At 42.1% G+C, this 19143-nt stretch overlaps 1 protein-coding gene across 1 annotated transcript in view; it reads left to right on the top strand.

Annotated features, from left to right (window-relative positions):
* The window catches only part of LOC139384910 (neural-cadherin-like), a 205487-nt gene that overhangs the window by 143895 nt on the left and 42449 nt on the right, over nucleotides 1-19143 (top strand). Inside the window, exons 20-21 of the mRNA XM_071129812.1 lie at nucleotides 431-615; nucleotides 7537-7763. Of these exons, the coding sequence (XP_070985913.1) occupies nucleotides 431-615; nucleotides 7537-7763 (412 nt within the window). The remainder of the gene's footprint in view (nucleotides 1-430; nucleotides 616-7536; nucleotides 7764-19143) is intronic.

Here is a 19143-nt window from a genome sequence, read left to right as displayed (position 1 = left end):
GGTGTAATCAAACTTGAATGAGCTCAATTACAAAGGAAGTATGAAGTCGTGGACCACAAGGAGTTGCTTCCTCTCATCTTTTTCTCTTATCCCTTTTATAATCTCCCCTTCCCTCCCCTTCTTTCGTCCATCCTCTCCTCCCTCCTCCCTCTATTCTCTCCTCCCCCATATTTTCTTATTTTCTCTTCTTATATCCTCTCTCTCTTATCTATTCCTTCTTTTATTCTGCTGTTTTGAATCATTGTGTCTTAATCTCCTCGCTCTGGTTCCCAAAGTCTCTCACTCACTTTCTTCTCATTTATGTCAACCTAGTATTCATTCACAGTGGTGTACCACCAACTCTAACTACAGATGCACCCCCAGGCTGCTCATTTTACATGCAATATATGAAGCATTGATGTTGCTGATGTGGTTTTTGATGCCTCCTCAGTTACTTCATCCTGAACAAGCGGACGGGATTCCTGATCATTAAGGAGAACACTCCCCCGGGCAGCTACAAGTTTCAGGTGTGCGTGTCAGACGGCGTGTGGCCAGACGCCGTCTCCGGGGTAACAGTGTATGTGAGGGAGCTGCGCGACGAGGCCATCTACAATTCTGGATCCCTGCGCCTGGCAGGTACAGTACACAAGTCCGCTGAACCTTGACCTACTGTATGACCTGGGACACATCAGGGGTCGGAATGTTTTATATGGTGTTACGAATCCCTTTTGGCCCGACAGTCTAGGGGGGATGGTAATGAGACCCGTAACATAACTCATGTAAATTATAATAGTGACAAAGTAAAAGTGAACGAAATAACCACGACAACTGAAATAATACCGTCAAACTCAGGGTTTATTTATAAACACACGGTAATGGGGGGAGCAGGAAAAGGGGCTGAGCTGGACCCAAGGAAAGAAACAAATATGCAAAAACACCCCTAAGCTAGACTAGCCTACTTTAACAACAGCTAACTAACTAACCAAAAATACAGTGGGTGGTCCGCCCAGTTCTAACTAGTGTTTTTAACAAAGTTTACCTACGGGTAGTGTATGCCCATGGGCGACTTGTCTTGTTTTCCCCCTTTTCCCACCAGCAACAAACAAACAAACACCATAACCAAAACAATACTCACAGGTGATGACAAAGTGCTATGGAGGTGCTCAAACAAAAGAGAGGTTAATTAATACACAGAGAGCAAGCGAAGAACAGAGATCTACAAACATGGCATTTACAAAGAGATTGAGAGCTCCTGAAATCTACAAAGAATAGAGATCTACCAACATGGGATTTACAAAGAGATTGAGCTACTGAAATCTATAAAGAACAGAGATCTACCAACATGGCATTACAAAGAGATTGAGCTACTGAAATCTATGAAGAACAGCAATCTACCAACATGGCATTACAAAGAGATTGAGAGCTCCTGAAATCTACAAAGAACAGAGATCTACCAACATGGCATTACAAAGAGATTGAGCTCCTGAAATCTACAAAGAACAGAGATCTACCAACATGGCATTTACAAAGAGATTGAGCTCTAGAGTAAACAAATGATGGGGTTTTTAAACCATGGGGAAGGAACTGTGATAGGGTAGGAAACAGGAGGAGGTGTGTCTTCTGATTGATGGGTTGATTGTTGACTGATTGGGGAGTGATGATTTTCACCTGTGAGGGGAGAATGAGAGAAAAGAAACACACACACAGGATACACACAGGATAACTGTATCCGTAACAATGGTGTCATGTTATCGTATAAAGATGATTTCTTGTGTTTATAAGAATGTATATTTTCAAGATACAATGTATGGGTTAGTAACAGTGGAAACATGTCATTCTTGGAAGTATGTAATTCTGAATTATAATTAGACAATGTTTTGCTTCCTCAGCACTTTCATTTTGGGCGTCAATTATAGTCTGATGCACCGCTTGTGTGTGTGAAAATGAAATATACTCTGGAAGAGATGGTCTATGGCTGAGGGGATTTTATGATTTCTGAGATATTTAAATGAAAAGAGAGAGAGAGAGGAATAGCGGAGGGAGTCATGGCTCATATAAGCTGATAAAGGGATTTGCTTCAAAAAAACAGCAGCAGGCAATGTAGTCACAGCAACCAGGAGCCGTTACATTACAGCTGGTGATTATATACGATGTAGCATTATTTATTTAAAGGGAACTGGGTAAACAGGACGTTTTATAATATGTACTGTAAGTGATGAAAATGGAACCAAAATCTTCCGTAATCAATGTTTGTTTGCGCTCTGCTTCAGTCCATTTCATCTACAGTAGAGCCGCTTGGTTTCGTAAACTTCTTAGCCGGGTATTTCGAGTGCATCCTCTAAATGACAACAATATCCACTGCATTTAGAGAGCTGGAGAGTTTGTATTGATCGAAATGGCTCGTGGCATAAAATGTCTGTTGAAGGTGAGTGTTATTGGAAGCAATATGGCAACAACTGCTGTAGTGCTGAGAACTGAACCAGACTCAGACGCTCAACCTAGAGTGCAATTACCCTAATCAGTCCTGAGACCCCAGCAAGACTGTATTCATCTGACTTATCCGCAAGCCCAGCCCATATATTTATCCTCACAATGAAGTGTTTTACCATTTTATTTTTAGGGAAACCAGGGCTACATGTAGTAGAATTTGACATGAACAGTTGCGTTCATGAGTTTTACTGACAGATGTCAATAATAGAAAAAATAAGGTCTGCCAAATCAAAAAATGTATTAAAAATGAATTGATATGAATATTGTAAGTACATAAATTGTTTCCTCAGTGGGAAATGATTATCCAACGAGTCAATTTCGACTGTTTCAACTGTGCGGCGTTTCCCTAGAAGAACCCCTTACCTTCGAATGACTCTCGAGTAGCGTGTGAGCAACATAGAGCAATGTGTGTGTTCGTGAGCGTCTCCGATTGTCATAGCGAGCTTCTAGTCGTTTGTTGCTTGAACCATTCGGACTCTACAGACGTTTTTACAGAAAGATCCGGGGCCTCTTCGAGATCCACCCTTGTCTCACAAACACCGATCTAGCTCAGCCCCCATTAATCACACAGACGTGGTTGGTGTCTACGGACGTAGAAGAAGTCGGCGATTCCAATGGTACAACCCTGACGTCCGTAGCTGAAACACACAACGTTTAAACAGTGTTAGAAGTCCAAAACCGTGCGGTGTTACAGTGGGACACATTGGGTTAAATATACATCTGTAGACACAACCCAGGAAATGTTAAATGTCAACACCAAGACTGCCCCCAATCCAAATGCATTTGTAAACAGCAATTACCTGAAGGTAATTGGGATTGTGAAAGCCATTTTCAGGTTATTTCACAAATAAAGCACTCTGTAAACATTCTCATGGATTCCAAGTCTGAAGGATTATGTAAAATTCAACTTATAGTATTACTGACATAGCTTCCTTGACATTTTAAATCCCATTTCAAGAACAAATGTGGAAGGCAATAAGGACATGTACTGTTAAATCTTATTCTGGGAGATTAAGGCTCTTTGTGGAAAACTTGCTGGAGAATATGACTGAAAGGTGAAATGTGTGATAAATAGTGAATCATTGAGATGCCCACACCAGTTCACATAAGCATATATGACATCTTCAAAGAAACACACACACACACACACACACACACACACAAACACAGCTTTATTTTTGTGAAATTTCAGGACTTTTGGGGGGAGTTTGACCATTACAAATCCTATTTTTCCTAACCCCTAACCCTTTAACCTAACCCTAAACCTAACCCTAACCTTAACCCTAACCTTAACCCCAAAACCCTAAATCTAACCCGTAAGCTTAAAATAGCAAATTCAGGACATGAAGAAATCTTTTTTTATTATTATTGTTTTCCTACCTTGTCAGCCCATCCGGTGAATTATTAGGACATTAGGGTCCTGGTAAAGGAAGGAAAAAGGTAGGAAAACAAGTACACACACACTCACTCTCTTTCGCTCTCTCGCTCAAACGCACAGCCCTCTGGGTAATGTCTCGTATGTGGGATAAAGAACTTTGAAACAGCTTGAGTGTGTCTTTTTCTGTCTGGGAGATTAGTTAGAAAGAGATTCATATTTAATCCTTCATTCCATTCTCCTCCTTCCCTCCCTTCTGGGGCCCACCTCACCTGTTTGCATCTCTCCTGCTTCCTGCTTCATGCGATCAATAAAAATAGAAATTGGAAAAAATATCTTCAGTTCACCTCTGGGATTAACACCAATACTAACCTCTGAGTCTGTCTCAAGGTCCTATTGACCCAGTCAACTGAGACCCTCTACTCTGTCACCATCAGTGTGTCTGTCTGCTGACCTGACATGACAGGGGCATGCTAGTCTCTTTTAATGGAGGTAGTTTGTATTTACTGTGCCTTACGTATGTATTTGGACAGTGAAGCTAAAATTTGGCTCTGTCCTCCACCATTTTGGATTTGAGATCAAATGTTTTATATGAGGCAACAGTACAGAATGTCACCTTTTTATTTGATGGTATTTTCATACATATCTGTTGCACCACTTAGAAATCAATGCACTTTATGTATCTAGTCCCCACATTTGAAGGTGTAATAATTATTTTGACAAATTCACTTATGGTTTTCAGTTTAGTCAAAAGTTTAGTATTTTGGTCCCATATTCCCAGCACACAATGACTACATCAAGCGTGTGATTCTACAAAGTTATTGGATGCATTTGCAGTTTGTTTTGGTTGTGTTTCGGGTTGTTGTGCCCAATAGAAACGAATGGTTAATAATTTAATGTGTCATTTTGGAGTCACTTTTATTGTAAATAAGACTAGAATATGTGTCTGAACACTTTTACATTAATGTGGATGAATTAATCATGAAAGTTAAAGATGAAAGTGACTCCAAAATGACATTACATTATTTACAATTAATTTCTATTGGCCACAGCGTAATCCGAAACAGAACCACAGCAAATTGCAAATGCATCCAACAAGTTTGTAGTCACAAGCTTGATGTAGTCATTGCATGCTAGGAATATGGGACCAAATACGAAACTTTTGAATTAATGTTATAACCTGTAAGTGAATTTGTCCAAATACTTATGACACCTTCAAAGGTGGGAACTAGATACATAAAGTGCTTTCATTTGAAGAGTTGAATTCCAAAATACTATCCATTTTAAGAAACGTTGGTGAATTAGATGTTATTGTTTAATAGGCATCCCGTCAGTGGGACACCTGTCGACAACATCCGGTGAAATTGGAGGGCGCGCTATTCAAATAAATAATCCTAATATTAAACATTTATCAACATACAAGTATTTTATATCATTTAAAAGCTTAAATTCTTGTTAATCTAATTGCATTGTCCGATTTACAATAGGCTTTACAGCGAAAGCATACCATGCGATTGTTTGAGGACGTCGCCCCACATCAACGTATTTTTCAACCAGCACAGGCTTCACAAAATCACAAATAGCGATTAAATAAATCACTTACTTTTGAAAATCTTCCTCTGTTTGCAATCCCAAGGGTCCCAGCTACAACAGTAATGGTAATTTTGTTACATAAAATGCTTCTTTATTTCCCAAAAAGTCTGTTTAGTTGGTGCCATCAATTTCAGTAATCCACATGTTCAACATGTAGACAAAGGAATCCAAAAACCTACCGCTAAACTTTGTTCAAACAAGTCAAACTACGTATCTAATCAATCTTCAGGTACCCTAAAATGTAAATAAACTATAATATTTCATACGGAAAGAAGTAAGTTCAATAGAAAAGTAAAAGTGTGTGTCCTCTTTGTCACGCGCCCACAGACTGATTTCAAACTGTGACTCTTTGTACCAAAATTCCAAATTCTTCCTCGTTTTGGAAGAAACAAGCCCGAAACCTTGAACAAAGACTGTTGACATCTAGTGGAAGCCATAGGAATTGCTTTCCATTATTAGAGCCTGGGACTTAAAATAAAATAAAAAAATCAGGTGGTTTTTCTTTGGATTTTTGACTACCATATTAATTGTGTTATAGTCTCATACCTTATTTTAACATTTCCACAAACCTTAAAGTGTTTTCTATCCAATGCTACCAATTATTTGCATATCCTGGCTTCTGGGCCTGAGTAGCAGGCAGTTTACTTTGGGCACGTCAGTCAAGCGGAAATTCAGGAAAATAGACCCTAGCCCCAAGATGTTTTTAAGAATTGAACATCTGTAGATGGACTACAGACAATTTATTGTTGAAAGTCAGCAGACATGCAGTTGACATGTTACTGATAGTCCATTGTTTGATGCTCTACAAGTGTTACCATATCCTTAAATATAGAACTTGTTATCTAATATCCAATAGCTTCACTGTCCAAATAAATACTTAGGGGGGGTGTATGTACGTGTCTTTGTTTTGTGTGCGTGGGTTTGTGTGTATCCCCCTAATGCCCGTGGGAAGGAGAGTCAATGTGATCATTGCATTAGATCAAAGCCAGGTGTAAATCTGTCCCTCCATGTTAAAGACAGTCCCTGCCTGTCTCCCACAGCACTGGTAATGAGACCAGACAGATGGCTGCAGCATCCCCTCACTGAGCTCCATTTCCATTCTCTTATTGTCAATCTAGGATTCCTCCCTCTGTCTGCTCCCATGGCCTTAATCACACTGAGCAACACTGACACTCCTCGGGACCTAATGATCCCAGATTGACACAGCTCAGGTGTTCCCAGCATGACACTTAAAGCCTGCCGTCAGCGCGGGGATTAAGAGTTGGAGAGATGAGAGCACACAGACACACTACACATTGTCAGAAAGTTACACACACACTCACATATTTAGTCAGACAGTTACACACACTAAACTTTTTATTAACAACCAAATTCACAAACATGAATTTATGAAACGTTTCATTCATCAGATATGACTATTGGAGCCTTCTCCCTTATAACTATTTCTAAATATGTCACTGATATCATTCAAATTGGATGACATCTCTTTTCCTTTCCTTTCCACCTGTCTCCTGTGTGCTAAAGAGTTTCGATTGGAGCAGTAGGGGGACCCTGTCTGTGTCAAACAGGGCCCAGGGGACTGAGGGGGCTCCATCCCCAGCTCCCCTCTCTCTCCTAATCCCATGCTAGAAGGTGTCGGCTCAATTAGAGGAATCCTTGACTCAGGGGAGAGACGGCCTCGGCTCAGGAGCTCTCTCACCTTGGCACCCTCTCCTTGGCAACTCTTCCAAATTGAGGTTGAAGGCTGTTCCGTCCTCGCCCCCCCTCAATATCCCTGACATAGCCAGAGGGGTCTTTCTGTGTGAGCGTTGGCTGTGACTGTGACAATGTGTAGCAGGGATGGGTGGTGTCTGTCTTGCTGAGCCAGGGCCAGTGGCTCTCGGGCGGGGAGAGGGGTGGAGATTGACAGGGCCTGTCTGGTCAGGTCTGGGAACACATTCTGTTTATTGCCTGTAAGTTTCTCCTGCTCATTGAAGAGATTTTGGGGGATGCATTAATTTAGCCTTGGAAAACGAGAGGGACGAGTCCTCTGGCATATGTTCTATTCTGAACTTGTATAACTTTGTTTGTTTGTGTGTCTATGTGTGTGTGTGTTGCAGACGTCACAGCGAAGGAGTTTATTGAGCAGCGTGGTAGCTTGAGGAGTCGCTATGAACTGCTGGTGGACTTCCTGTCAGAGATGTTGGCGGTGGGCGTTGATGACATCAACGTCTTCAGCCTGATGGACGTCAGGGAGAGGACACTGGACGTGCGCTTCGCAGTGCACAGCAGTCCCTTCCTCAGAGCAGAGAGACTACAGGGATACCTCGCTGCTCACAAACAAAAGGTACCGATGACCCTGGAAGTTATCCTGTTGAATACACTATGATTGTCTTTGAGTAAGAAAATGACAATAAAAGAACGACGGTGTGATTATTTTAACGAGCCTCACTCATTAGGCGTTAGAAGATGCAACCCTAACTTGACCTCACTGAAAATACACACAGGATTACTGGACAGAAGACATTTCCATATGTGGTCCAATTATGGAAAATACAGTCACTCAGGAGTGTTGCCTATTTTGAAGAGAGGGGGATTTCAATCGAAAAAATGTGCAATATGTATTTGTGTTCTGTTTTACACATAATGAAACATGTAACCCTCTAGTTTTTTTGAGCTGGTTTATGTGGATGTTACTAATGGATAATGTAACATTGCAATGTCAATTACAGTATAATATATCTAAACTGCTCTTGTGATGCTGTCACTTTGAATACATTAGTTATTGCAGTATTGGACTGTATTCACCAGACCAGCTATAGATTATTGTGGGCTGTGGAGCCTTACAGTGTAGTTGTTACACAGGGACAATCTTTAAAGTTAAACCAGACCATTACATCGCCTAGTGGTTAACCGTGTTGGGCCAGTAACCAAAAGGTCGCTGGTTTGAATCCCTGAGCCGACTAGATGAAAAGTCTTGAGCAAGGCACAAAACCTGTAATAGCTCTTTTAAGTCGCTCTGGATAAGAGAGCCTGTAAAATTACTAAATGTACAATTTCAAAATTGTAATCATCCTCCTTACCCAACACTTAGTTTCGGCTTCCTTCTGTTCTGACATCTCTTCATTGAGGCGCACATTCACTTCCTCTTTCATGCAGTTGAAAGTTAGAGAGAAATAGTGTAGGGAGAGAAAGAGAGAGGGGGGGGGATATACCGAGTTAGAGAAGGAGAGAGAAATCAGTGAAAGACAGAAATATAGAGAAAGGGAGAGAGAGAAGGAAAGGAGAAAGAGGTTGGGGATGCTTCAGGTGTGGTTTGTGGTTGGTCTGTGCTCTGTCATCTGGATTTCGTGTGCCCCTCTGAAAAGACATCGATCACAATGAGATGTGAAGTGTGGCGAGTGAAGATGAGCACGGAGAGGGAAATAGGGAGGGGGGACGGCTGCTGTTATTAAAGTTTGCAATTCTACAGTAATACTCGGAAATATGAGAGACATAAATGGTATTTTCTCTCTCTTTCTCTGTTTCTTTCACGGCAATAGAGATTTCCCTTGCTGGTAGAGCATTTCAATTGTTAGTGCACCCCTGACAGTTTTAAGAAAGAACATATTGGTTTGCTGTGGTTAAATCCATTGATATGTAGACCAAGTTCTATGTTCCTCTTGTAGAAGTAATAAAGTGTCTAGAGAGAAGGGACGTTCTAGTTGATTTTGGAAAATGAAAGGGGACCCTTTTGTGTTATAGATCTCTGCTTCCAGGCCTTTTGTTGTGAGACTTCATTTCTGGATTCTGTAATGTAAAATGGGTTGTCTGGATACATGTCCAATCCAAAAAGAATTATAAGTAAGTTATATCGAAATATCCAAACACAGCCCTACATACTCTTTGTCAGCGTTTTGCCAGTAGATGATATTGTGAAGGAAAATGCCTCTGTTAAGTCCCATAATAAAAACTGTGTTTTGAAGTACACTACATGACAAAAAGAATGTGGACACAGCATTCCAAAACCATGAACATTAATATGGAGTTGGTCCCCCTTTTGCTGCTGTAACAGCCTCCACTCTTCTGGGAAGGCTTTCCACTAGATGTTGGAACATTGCTGCGGGGGCTTCCATTAGGCCACAAAAGCGTTAGTGAGGTGGTCAGGCACTGATGTTGGGCGATTAGGCCTGGCTCGCAGTCGGCATTCCAATTCATCCCAAAGGTGTTCGATGGGGTTGAGGTCAGGGCTCTGTGCAGGCCAGTGAAGTTCTTCCACACCAATCAGTCATTGTATGCTGTAATGTTAAGATTTCCCTTCACTGGAACTGGCGTAGCCCGAACCATAAAAAACAGCCCCAGACCATTATTCCTCCTGCACCAAATTTTACAGTTGGCATTATGCATTCGGGCAGTGATTCATCACTCCAGAGAACACATTTACACTGCTCCAGAGTCCAATGGTGGTGAGCTTTACACCACTCCAGCCGACTCTTGGCATTGTGCATGGTGATCTTGCGCTTGTGTGTTTGTCTGCTCGGCCATGGAAACCCATTTCATGAAGTTACAGACGAACAGTTCTTGTGCTGACTGTGCTTCCAGAGGCAGTTTGGAACTCGGTAGTGAGTGTTGCAATCTCTATGGAGATTGGCTGTGTGCCCGTCAGCAATGGGTGTGGCTGAAATAGCCGAATCCCAAAATTTGAAGGGATGTCCACCTACGTTTGTATATACAGTGGCTTGTGAAAGTTTTCACACCCTTTGCATTTTCCCTATTTTTTTGCCTTACAACCTGGAACTAAAATAGATTTTTTGGGGGTTTGTATTATTTTATTAACACAACATGCTTTGAAGAAGCAAAATATTTTTGTATTGTGAAACAAACAAGAAATAAGACCGTAAAGTCAATACTTTGTAGAGCCACCTTTTGCAGCAATTACAGCTGCAAGTCTCTTGGGGTATGTCTCTATAAACTTGGCACATCTAGCCACTGGGATTTTTGCCCATTCTTCAAGGCAAAACTGCTTCATCTCCTTCAAGTTGGATGGGTTCCGCTGGTGTACAGCAATCTTTAAGTCATACCACTGATTCTCAATTGGATTGAGGTCTGTGCTTTGACTAGGCCATTCCAAGACATTTAAATGTTTCCCCTTAAACCACTCAAGTGTCGCTTTAGCAGTATGCTTAGGGTCATTGTCCTGCTGGAAGGTGAACCTCCGTCCCAGTCTCAAATCTCTGGAAGACTGAAACAGGTTTCCCTCAAGAATCTCCCTGTATTTAGCGCCATCCATCATTCCTTCAATTTTGACCAGTTTCCCAGTCCCTGTCGATGAAAAACATCCCCACAGCATGATGCTGCCACCACCATGCTTCACTGTGGTGTTGTGGACTGATGGTGTTCTCGAGGTGTGTTGGGTTTGCGCCAGACATAGCATTTTCCTTGATGGCCAAAAAGCTACATTTTTGTCTCATCTCACCAGAGTACCATCTTTCATATATTTGGGGAGTCTCCCACATGCCTTTTGGCGAACACCAAACGTGTTTGCTTATTATTTTTAAGCAATGGCTTTTTCTGGCTGTACTTCCGTAAAGCCCAGCTCTGTGGAGTGTATGGCTTAAAGTTATCCTTAAAGTGATCCAATCTCCGCTGTGGAGCTTTGCAGCTCCTTCAGGGTCATCTTTGGTCTCTTTGTTGCCTCTCTGATGAATACCCTCCTTGCCTGGTCCGTGAGTTTTGGTGGGCGGCCCTCTCTTGGCAGGTTTGTTGTGGTGCCATATTCTTTCAAATTTGTAATAACGTATTTAATGGTGTTCCGTGGGATGTTTTTTTTAATAACCCAACCCTTATCTGTACTTCTCCACAACTTTGTCCCTGACCTGTTTGGAGAGCTCCTTGGTCTTCATGGTGCTGCTTGCTTGGTGATGCCTCTTGATTAGTGGTGTTGCAGATTCTGGGGACTTTCAGAACAGGTGTATATATACTGAGATCATGTGACACTTTGATTGCACACAGATGTAATTTATTGAACTAATTATGTGACTACTGAAGGTAATTGGTTGTCCCAATCTTATTTAGGGGCTTCATAGCAAAGTGGGTGACTACATATGCATGCACCACTTTTCCGTCTTTTTTAAATGTCATTTTTTGAAACAAGTAATTTTTTTCATTAAACTTGACCAATTTGGACTATTTTGTGTATGTCCATTACATAAAATCCGAATGAAAATCCAGGTTAATTTCAGGTTGTAATGCAACAAAATAGGAAAAACACCACGGGGGATGAAAACTGTCCTGCTGCCCCCCCCCCCCCCCCCTCATCTCCCCCTCATTCCCTCCCATACACATACCCTGTGATGTGGCGAAGGCAGAGACACACTGACAGAAACAGACAATGCCTAAAAAACACGAGATGAGAGACCCAGGGACAGGGTGAAGCAGGAACAAACTTTTCTGGTAACACTTTCCATGAAGTCCATATGCATAATGCATTATACATGTTCCCATAATGTATTATACAGACAATTTTGGTGGGATTATGAGCATGTCCTTATTTCTATTACAGCATGTTGGATGACTGTCATTCAAATTCCATTCACCCAGTTCAATGTAACTGCGATAGGTTTAGGCTACTGCATGATACTCTAATTGTCCCTATACCCATCATGAGGTTGCTACAACCTAGCCTATGAATTACAGATTACAGCGTAGGTGCACACAGGTCGAGAGACAAATGTAAGGTGACAGACAGTGACATTCAGTACCACCTTGCACACTCTTGCCTGGATGTAGATGATATAGGGTGTAATCATTTGTCGAACAGTTGCAAACAGGAGTTGATATTGGACAAATTCAGGTATGTTCGTCCCTGTTTTGTTCCATTTGCTTCCGTTTAAAAAATAAATACAGTTCACTTTCATAGCAGCCACGTTGTATTCCTTCTTGCATTCATGCGGTCTACTTCCTCTCACCTCTTCTCTTCGCTTGTGGACTTCAATCTACAACACATCAGCTGTACATGACCAGGCAAAATAACCTTTCCAAACCAAACCGCGACACACAGCCTACATCGTTCTCACCATATTAGCTAAAGCAACATCATAGTCAGCATAGCTAATAGAACTAATGCGTTAGTAAACCCGCTACAATCATGCAGTAACGTTAGTGTACAGTCAGTAAGCAGTTACACCAGTGGACCCTGGTGGCAATAAATGAGTAATATCAAAAGCTGACCTTGACTTGGAAGAGTTCCAGTGTTGTGTTGGAAAGTCATAGCCAGTTAGCTAACATAGCATCCCTCTGTTTGAGCGAGGTGTTTCAGTAGGCTAAACTAGCTAGCTGTATTTGCTAGCTAAGTAAGTGAAACTGAAAGTGAAAAAAACTGAGGAAATCTCTCTAACATAGCATCCCTCAGTTTTAGCTAACATAGCATCCTCTCTTTAAGCAGGGTGTTTCAGTAGCCTAAACTAGCTAGCTGCATTTATGAAATCTCTCTTTCTCTCTATTTCTCTCTTGCTTCTCCTTCATTTTGGAAGAAATCAGTTTGTTCAAAACTGTTCAATTATTGTGTTTCTCTCTCTTTGAGTCAACTACTCGCCACATTTTATACTCTGCAGTTCTAGCTAGCTGTAGCTTATGATTCCAGTTCTAGATTAGTTCTCTGATCCTTTGATTGGATGGACAACGTATCATTTTATGCTGCAAGAGCTCTGATAGGCTGGAGGACGTCCTCTCAAAGTTGTCATAATTACTATGTAAGTCTATGGAAGGGGGTGAGAACCATGAGCCTACTAGGTTTTGTATTGAAGTCAATGTACGAAAGCTAGCTGTCCACCGGCTACACCATGGCACTACCCTACAGAGTGCTGTTGAGGCTACTGTAGACCTTCTTTGTGTAATAGTGTTTTTTAAACAGTTATTGGTGGTGTGATTATATTTAGCATGCTTCCTACCTTTGTTGGTTGCAGAGCAGGTGCTGCAGTGTTTTGTTGTTTAGAGGGATGGGTTTGTGACTGAAGGTTGTTTAAATCTAGATTCCATTTTGTTCTGGTTCCCAATTTGACCACAGACAGTAACCCTGTGAGAAATCATTTAAAAACATTCAAATCAAATGAAATGCTTACTTACATGCACTAACCAATAGTGCAAAAAAGGCATTAGGTGAACAATAGGTAGGTAAAGAAATAAAACAACAGTAAAAAGACAGGCTACATACAGTAGTGAGGCTATACAATTAGTGAGGCTACGTACAAACACCAGTAAGTCAGGCTGATTGAGGTAGTATGTACATGTAGATATGGTTAAAGTGACTATGCATATATGATAAACAGAGAGTAGCAGCAGCGTAAATAGAGGGGTTGGGGGGGCACACAATGCAAATAGTCCGGGTAGCCATTTGATTACCTGTTTAGGAGTCTTATGGCTAGGGGGTAAAAACTGTTGAGAAGTATTTTTGTCCTAGACTTGGCACTCCGGTACCACTTGCCATGCGGTAGTAGAGAGAACAGTCTATGACTGGGGTGGCTGGGGTCTTTGACAATTTTTAGGGCTTTCCTCTGACACCGCCTGCTGTAGAGGTCCTGGATGGCAGGCAGCTTAGCCCTAGTGATGTACTGGGCCGTACACACTACCCTCTGTAGTGGCTTGCAGTCAGAGGCCGAGCAATTGCCGTACCAGGCAGTGATGCAACCAGACAGGATGCTCTCGATGTTGCAGCTGTAGAACCTTTTAAGGATCTCAGGACCCATGCCAAATCTTTTTAGTTTCCTGAGGGGGAATAGGCTTTGTCGTTCCCTCTTCACGACTGTCTTGGTGTGTTTGGACCATTGTAGATTGTTGTTGATATGGACACCAAGGAACTTGACGCTCTCAACCTGCTCCACTACAGCCCTGTAGATGAGAATGGGGGCGTGCTCGGTCCTCCTTTTCCTGTAGTCCACAATCATCTCCTTAGTCTCGGTTATGTTGAGGGATAGGTTGTTATTCTGGCACCACCCGGCCAGGTCTCTGACCTCCTCTCTATAGGCTGTCTCACCATTGTCAGTGATCAGGCATACCACTGTTGTGTCGTCTACGTACTTAATGATGGTGTTGGAGTAGTGCCTGGCCATGCAGTCGAGGGTGAACAGGGAGTACAAGAGGGGAGTACTGGGGAGCTCCAGTGTTGAGGATCAGCGTGGCAGATGTGTTGCTACATACCCTCACCACCTGGGGGCGGCCTGTCAGGAAGACCAGGATCCAGTTGCAGAGGGAGGTGTTTAGTCCCAGGATCCTTAGCTTAGTGATGAGCTTTGAGGGTACAATAGTGTTGAACTGATCTGCTGATCTGTAGTCAATGAATAGCATTCTCACATAAGTGTTCCTTTTGTCCAGGTGGGAAAGGGCAGTGTGGAGTACAATAGAGATTGCATCATCTGTGGATCTGTTTGGGCGGTATGCAAATTGAAGTGGGATAATGGTGTTTATGGGATAATGGTGTTGATGTGAGCCATTACCAACCTTTCAAAGCACTTCATGGCTACGGACGTGAGTGCTACGGGTCTGTAGTCATTTAGGCAGGTTGCCTTTGTGTTCTTGGGCACAGGGACTATGGTGGTCTGCTTGAAACATGTTGGTATTACAGACTCAATCAGGGACATGTTGAAAATGTCAGTGAAGACACCTGCCAGTTGGTCAGCACATGCCCGGAGCACACGTCCTGGTAATCCATCTGGCCCCGCAGCCTTGCGTATGTTGACCTGTTTAAAGGTCTTACTCACGTCGGCTACGGAGAGCGTGTTCACACAGTCGTCCGGAACAGCTGATGCTCTCATGCATGCCTCAGTGTTGCTTGCCTCGAAGCAAGCATAGAATTGATTTAGCTCGTCTGGTAGGCTTGTGTCACTGGGCAGCTCGCGGCTGAGCTTCCCTTTGTAGTCCGTAATAGTTTGCAAGCCCTACCACATAAGACGAGCATCGGAGCCGGTGTAGTATGATTCAATCTTAGCCCTTTATTGAAGCTTTGACTGTTTGATGGCTTGTCGCAGGATTTCTTGTAAGCTTCCGGGTTAGAGTCCCGCCCCTTTAGCTCAGTGCGAATGTTCCCTGTAATCCATGGCTTCTGGTTGGGGTATGTACGTACAGTCACTGTGGGGACGATGTCCTCGATGCACTTATTGATAAAGCCAGTGACTGATGTGGTGTACTCCTCAATGCCATCAGAAGAATCCCGGAACATGTTCCTGTCTGTGATAGCAAAACAGTCCTGTTTCATCTGACCACTTTTTTATAGACCGAGTCACTGGTGCTGCTTTATTTTTGCTTGTAAGCAGGAATCAGAAGGATAGAGTTGTGGTCGGATTTACCAAATGGAAGGCGAGGGAGAGCTTTGTATGAGTCTCTGTGTGTGGAGTAAAGGTGATCTAGAATTATTTTTCCCTCTGGTTGCACATTTAACATGTTGATAGAAATTTGGTATAACTGATTTCAGCTGATTTCAGCTTACCACTTTTGTTTAACATGTCAGACCAGCAACAACCAAACAGCTGTACTGAACATGCTGCTAAGTACTGCTAATGAGCATGATGATTTTAGGTCTAGTGTGTAATTATGGTTTGTTTCTATGACTGACTGTATCATTAAATGGCTGTTCAGCTGGTGTTCTCTAAGAACAGAGCCATTGAGCACCCTCCTGTCTGATTGGCTTCCCTAGAGAGAGAGAGAGAGAGAGAGAGAGATTTATATTTATGTTTATTTATTTTCCCTTTTGTACTTTAACTATTTGTACATCATTACAACACTGTATATACAGTTGAAGTCGGAAGATTACATACACTTAGGTTGGAGTCATTAAAACTAATTTTTCAACCACTCCACAAATGTCTTGTTAACAAACTATAGTTTTGGGAAGTTGGTTAGGACATCTACTTTGTGCATGACACAAGTAATTTTTCCAACATTTGTTTACAGACAGATTATTTCACTTATAATTCACTGTATCACAATTCCAGTGGGTCAGAAGTTTACATACACTAAGTTGACTGTGCCTTTAAACAGCTTGGCAAATTCCAGAATATAATGTCATGGCTTTAGAAGCTCCTGATAGGCTAATTGACATCATTGGAGGTGTACCTGTAGATGTATTTCAAGGACTACCTTCATAATCAGTGCCTCTTTGCTTGACATCATGGGAAAATCAAAAATAAATCATTGAAAAACCTCCACAAGACCTCCACAAATATGGTTAATCCTTGGGAGTAATTTCCAAATGCCTGAAGGTACCACATTCATCTGTACAAACAATAGTACGCAAGTATAAACACCATAGGACCACGCAGCCGTCATACCGCTCAGGAAGGAGACGCATTCTGTTTCCTAGAGATGAAAGTACTTTCGTGCGAAAAGTGCAAATCAATCCCAGATGCTGGAGGAAACTGGTACAAAAGTATCTATATCCACAGTAAAAACAAGTCCTATATCGACATAACCTGAAAGGCCGCTCAGCAAGGATGAAGCCACTGCTCCAAAACCGGCATAAAAAAAGCCAGACTACGGTTTGCAACTCCGCATGGGGACAAAGATCATACTTTTTGGATAATTTTTTTCTGATCTGATGAAACAAAAATATAACTATTTGGCCATAATGACCATCGTTATGTTTGGAGGAAAAAGGGGGAGGGTTGCAAGTCGAAGAACACCATCCCAACTGTGAAGCAGGGGGGTAGCAGCATCATGAAGTGGGGGTGCTTTGCTGCAGGAGAGACTGGCGCACTTCACAAAATAGATGGCGTCATGAGGAAAGAAAATGATGTGGATATATTGAAGCAACATCTCAAGACATCAGTCCGGAAGTTAAAGCTTGGTCGCAAATGGGTTTCCAAATGGACAATGACCCCAAGCATTCTTCCAAAGTTGTGGTAAAATGGCTTAAGGACAACAAAGTGTGGCCATCACAAAGCCCTGACCTCAATCCCATAGAAAGGTTGTGGGCAAAACTGAAAAAGTGTGTGCGAGCAAGGCGGCCTACAAACCTGACTCAGTAACACCAGCTTTGTCAGGAGGAATGTGCCAAAATTCACCCAACTTATTGTGGGAAGCTTGTGGAAGGCTACCCAAAATGTTTGACCCAAGTTAAGCAATTTAAAGGCAATGCTACCAAATACTAATTGAGTGTATGTAAACTTCTGACCCACTGGGAATGTGATGAAGGAAATAAAAGCTGAAATAAATCATTCTCTCTACTATTATTCTGACATTTCACATTCTTAAAATAAAGTGGTGATCCTAACTGACCTAAGACAGGGAATTTTTTACTAGGATTTGTGAAAAACTGAGTTTAAATGTATTTGGCTAAGGTGTATGTTAACTTCTGACTTCAACTGTATACATAATATGACATTTGGAACTTTTGTAAGTGTAAAGTTTACTGTTCATTTTTTATTGTTTATTGTTTCACTTTTGTTTATTATGTATTTCACTTGCTTTGGCAATTGACACATACGATTCCCATGCCATTAAAGCCAGTAAATTGAATTGAGAGAAAGAGAGAGAGAGACACTGTGCCTCAGATCCAAATAGGGGAAAGATGAGACCTGGAGGAATAAAAGCTCAGCATTCCCCGATAGCATGTTACATGTTACTTTAGCTTTGTCTGTGCATCGTCTCTTTCTGTTACTCTTCCCCTCTCTTTTCCAACTGTAGTTCAGACAAACTGTAAATCAGACAAACTCAAATCCAATATGGTCAGAAAAGCGTTTGTCAGTTTAAAACAAACAAATTAGCCTCAGGTCCAACCTGTATAATTTCTCTTCCTGCTCCCTTCCGACCTTCTGGGCAACGATGTCCCAGTTTTCAGCATATTCTTTGTAGGCTTACAAGTCCCTAGGGTGCCCTTTACTGTTTTCTCCACAGACTCTGCCCTAGGGAGGCATGGGTATTGTAGTCAAAGCCTCATGGGTGCCTCAAACTGTGTTTTGATAAAGCTGACAGCAAAGCGTAAAGAGCAAAAACGTTGCCATCCCTTCCCAGAGGTCATTTGGTCTTATATGAAATGTCTCTTCTGCCTGTATAGGGATTCTGGGTGTGCAGTGTTTGTCATTGGGCACACACCCATACACCCACATCCACACACACCATATTTCTCTGGTGAGCTTGTTTTGTGTCTTTCCACGCAAGTGGATTGGGAGCTGTACCATATCAGTAGGGTTTAACCACTCAGATAAGAAATGTAAGACAACCTTTTCAGGCAGTCTACACGGTAATGTGGCATTGGGGATGTTCATGCACGGTAAAGGGGTGCCAGACACATACATTTAGAGAGTCCTAGAGCTCGAGTGGACGGGTGGGAAGGGGAAGATAGCAGTGGAGATGAGAAAGGGAGTCGGGGATGTCTTTTGACACACATCCTGATGTTTCCCTTGGGTTCTCACTCTGCCCATGTTCCTTTAAGTGCTCTCATTGTGTGGGACTGGTCGAGATAAACACATACACATTCTGACATTCTCTTTAATGTTCACACACAATTATATTATGTATTCTCAGAGGAACTCCACAAACTTTCTGCTCTTCTTTTCCAAGCACATCCACTCTCAGTCACTGATCAAATTGTACCAGCCGAGACACTTTAGTCTGCATAGAAACAACAGTTCAATTGGACACGTTAATGTGGTAGAACTGCTGCGTTTCCATTTGACATTTTACAATCTCCGAACCTAAGGCAGTGGAGCTCTGTTCCGCTGGGGTTCTTCCCAATTAAACTCTGGCACAAACAATAC

Source organism: Oncorhynchus clarkii, chromosome 26, assembly GCF_045791955.1.
Source record: "Oncorhynchus clarkii lewisi isolate Uvic-CL-2024 chromosome 26, UVic_Ocla_1.0, whole genome shotgun sequence".
Taxonomy (NCBI): Eukaryota; Metazoa; Chordata; class Actinopteri; order Salmoniformes; family Salmonidae; genus Oncorhynchus; species Oncorhynchus clarkii.
The sequence above is the reverse complement of the archived record's forward strand: the minus strand, read 5'-3'. Positions and strand labels throughout refer to the sequence as shown.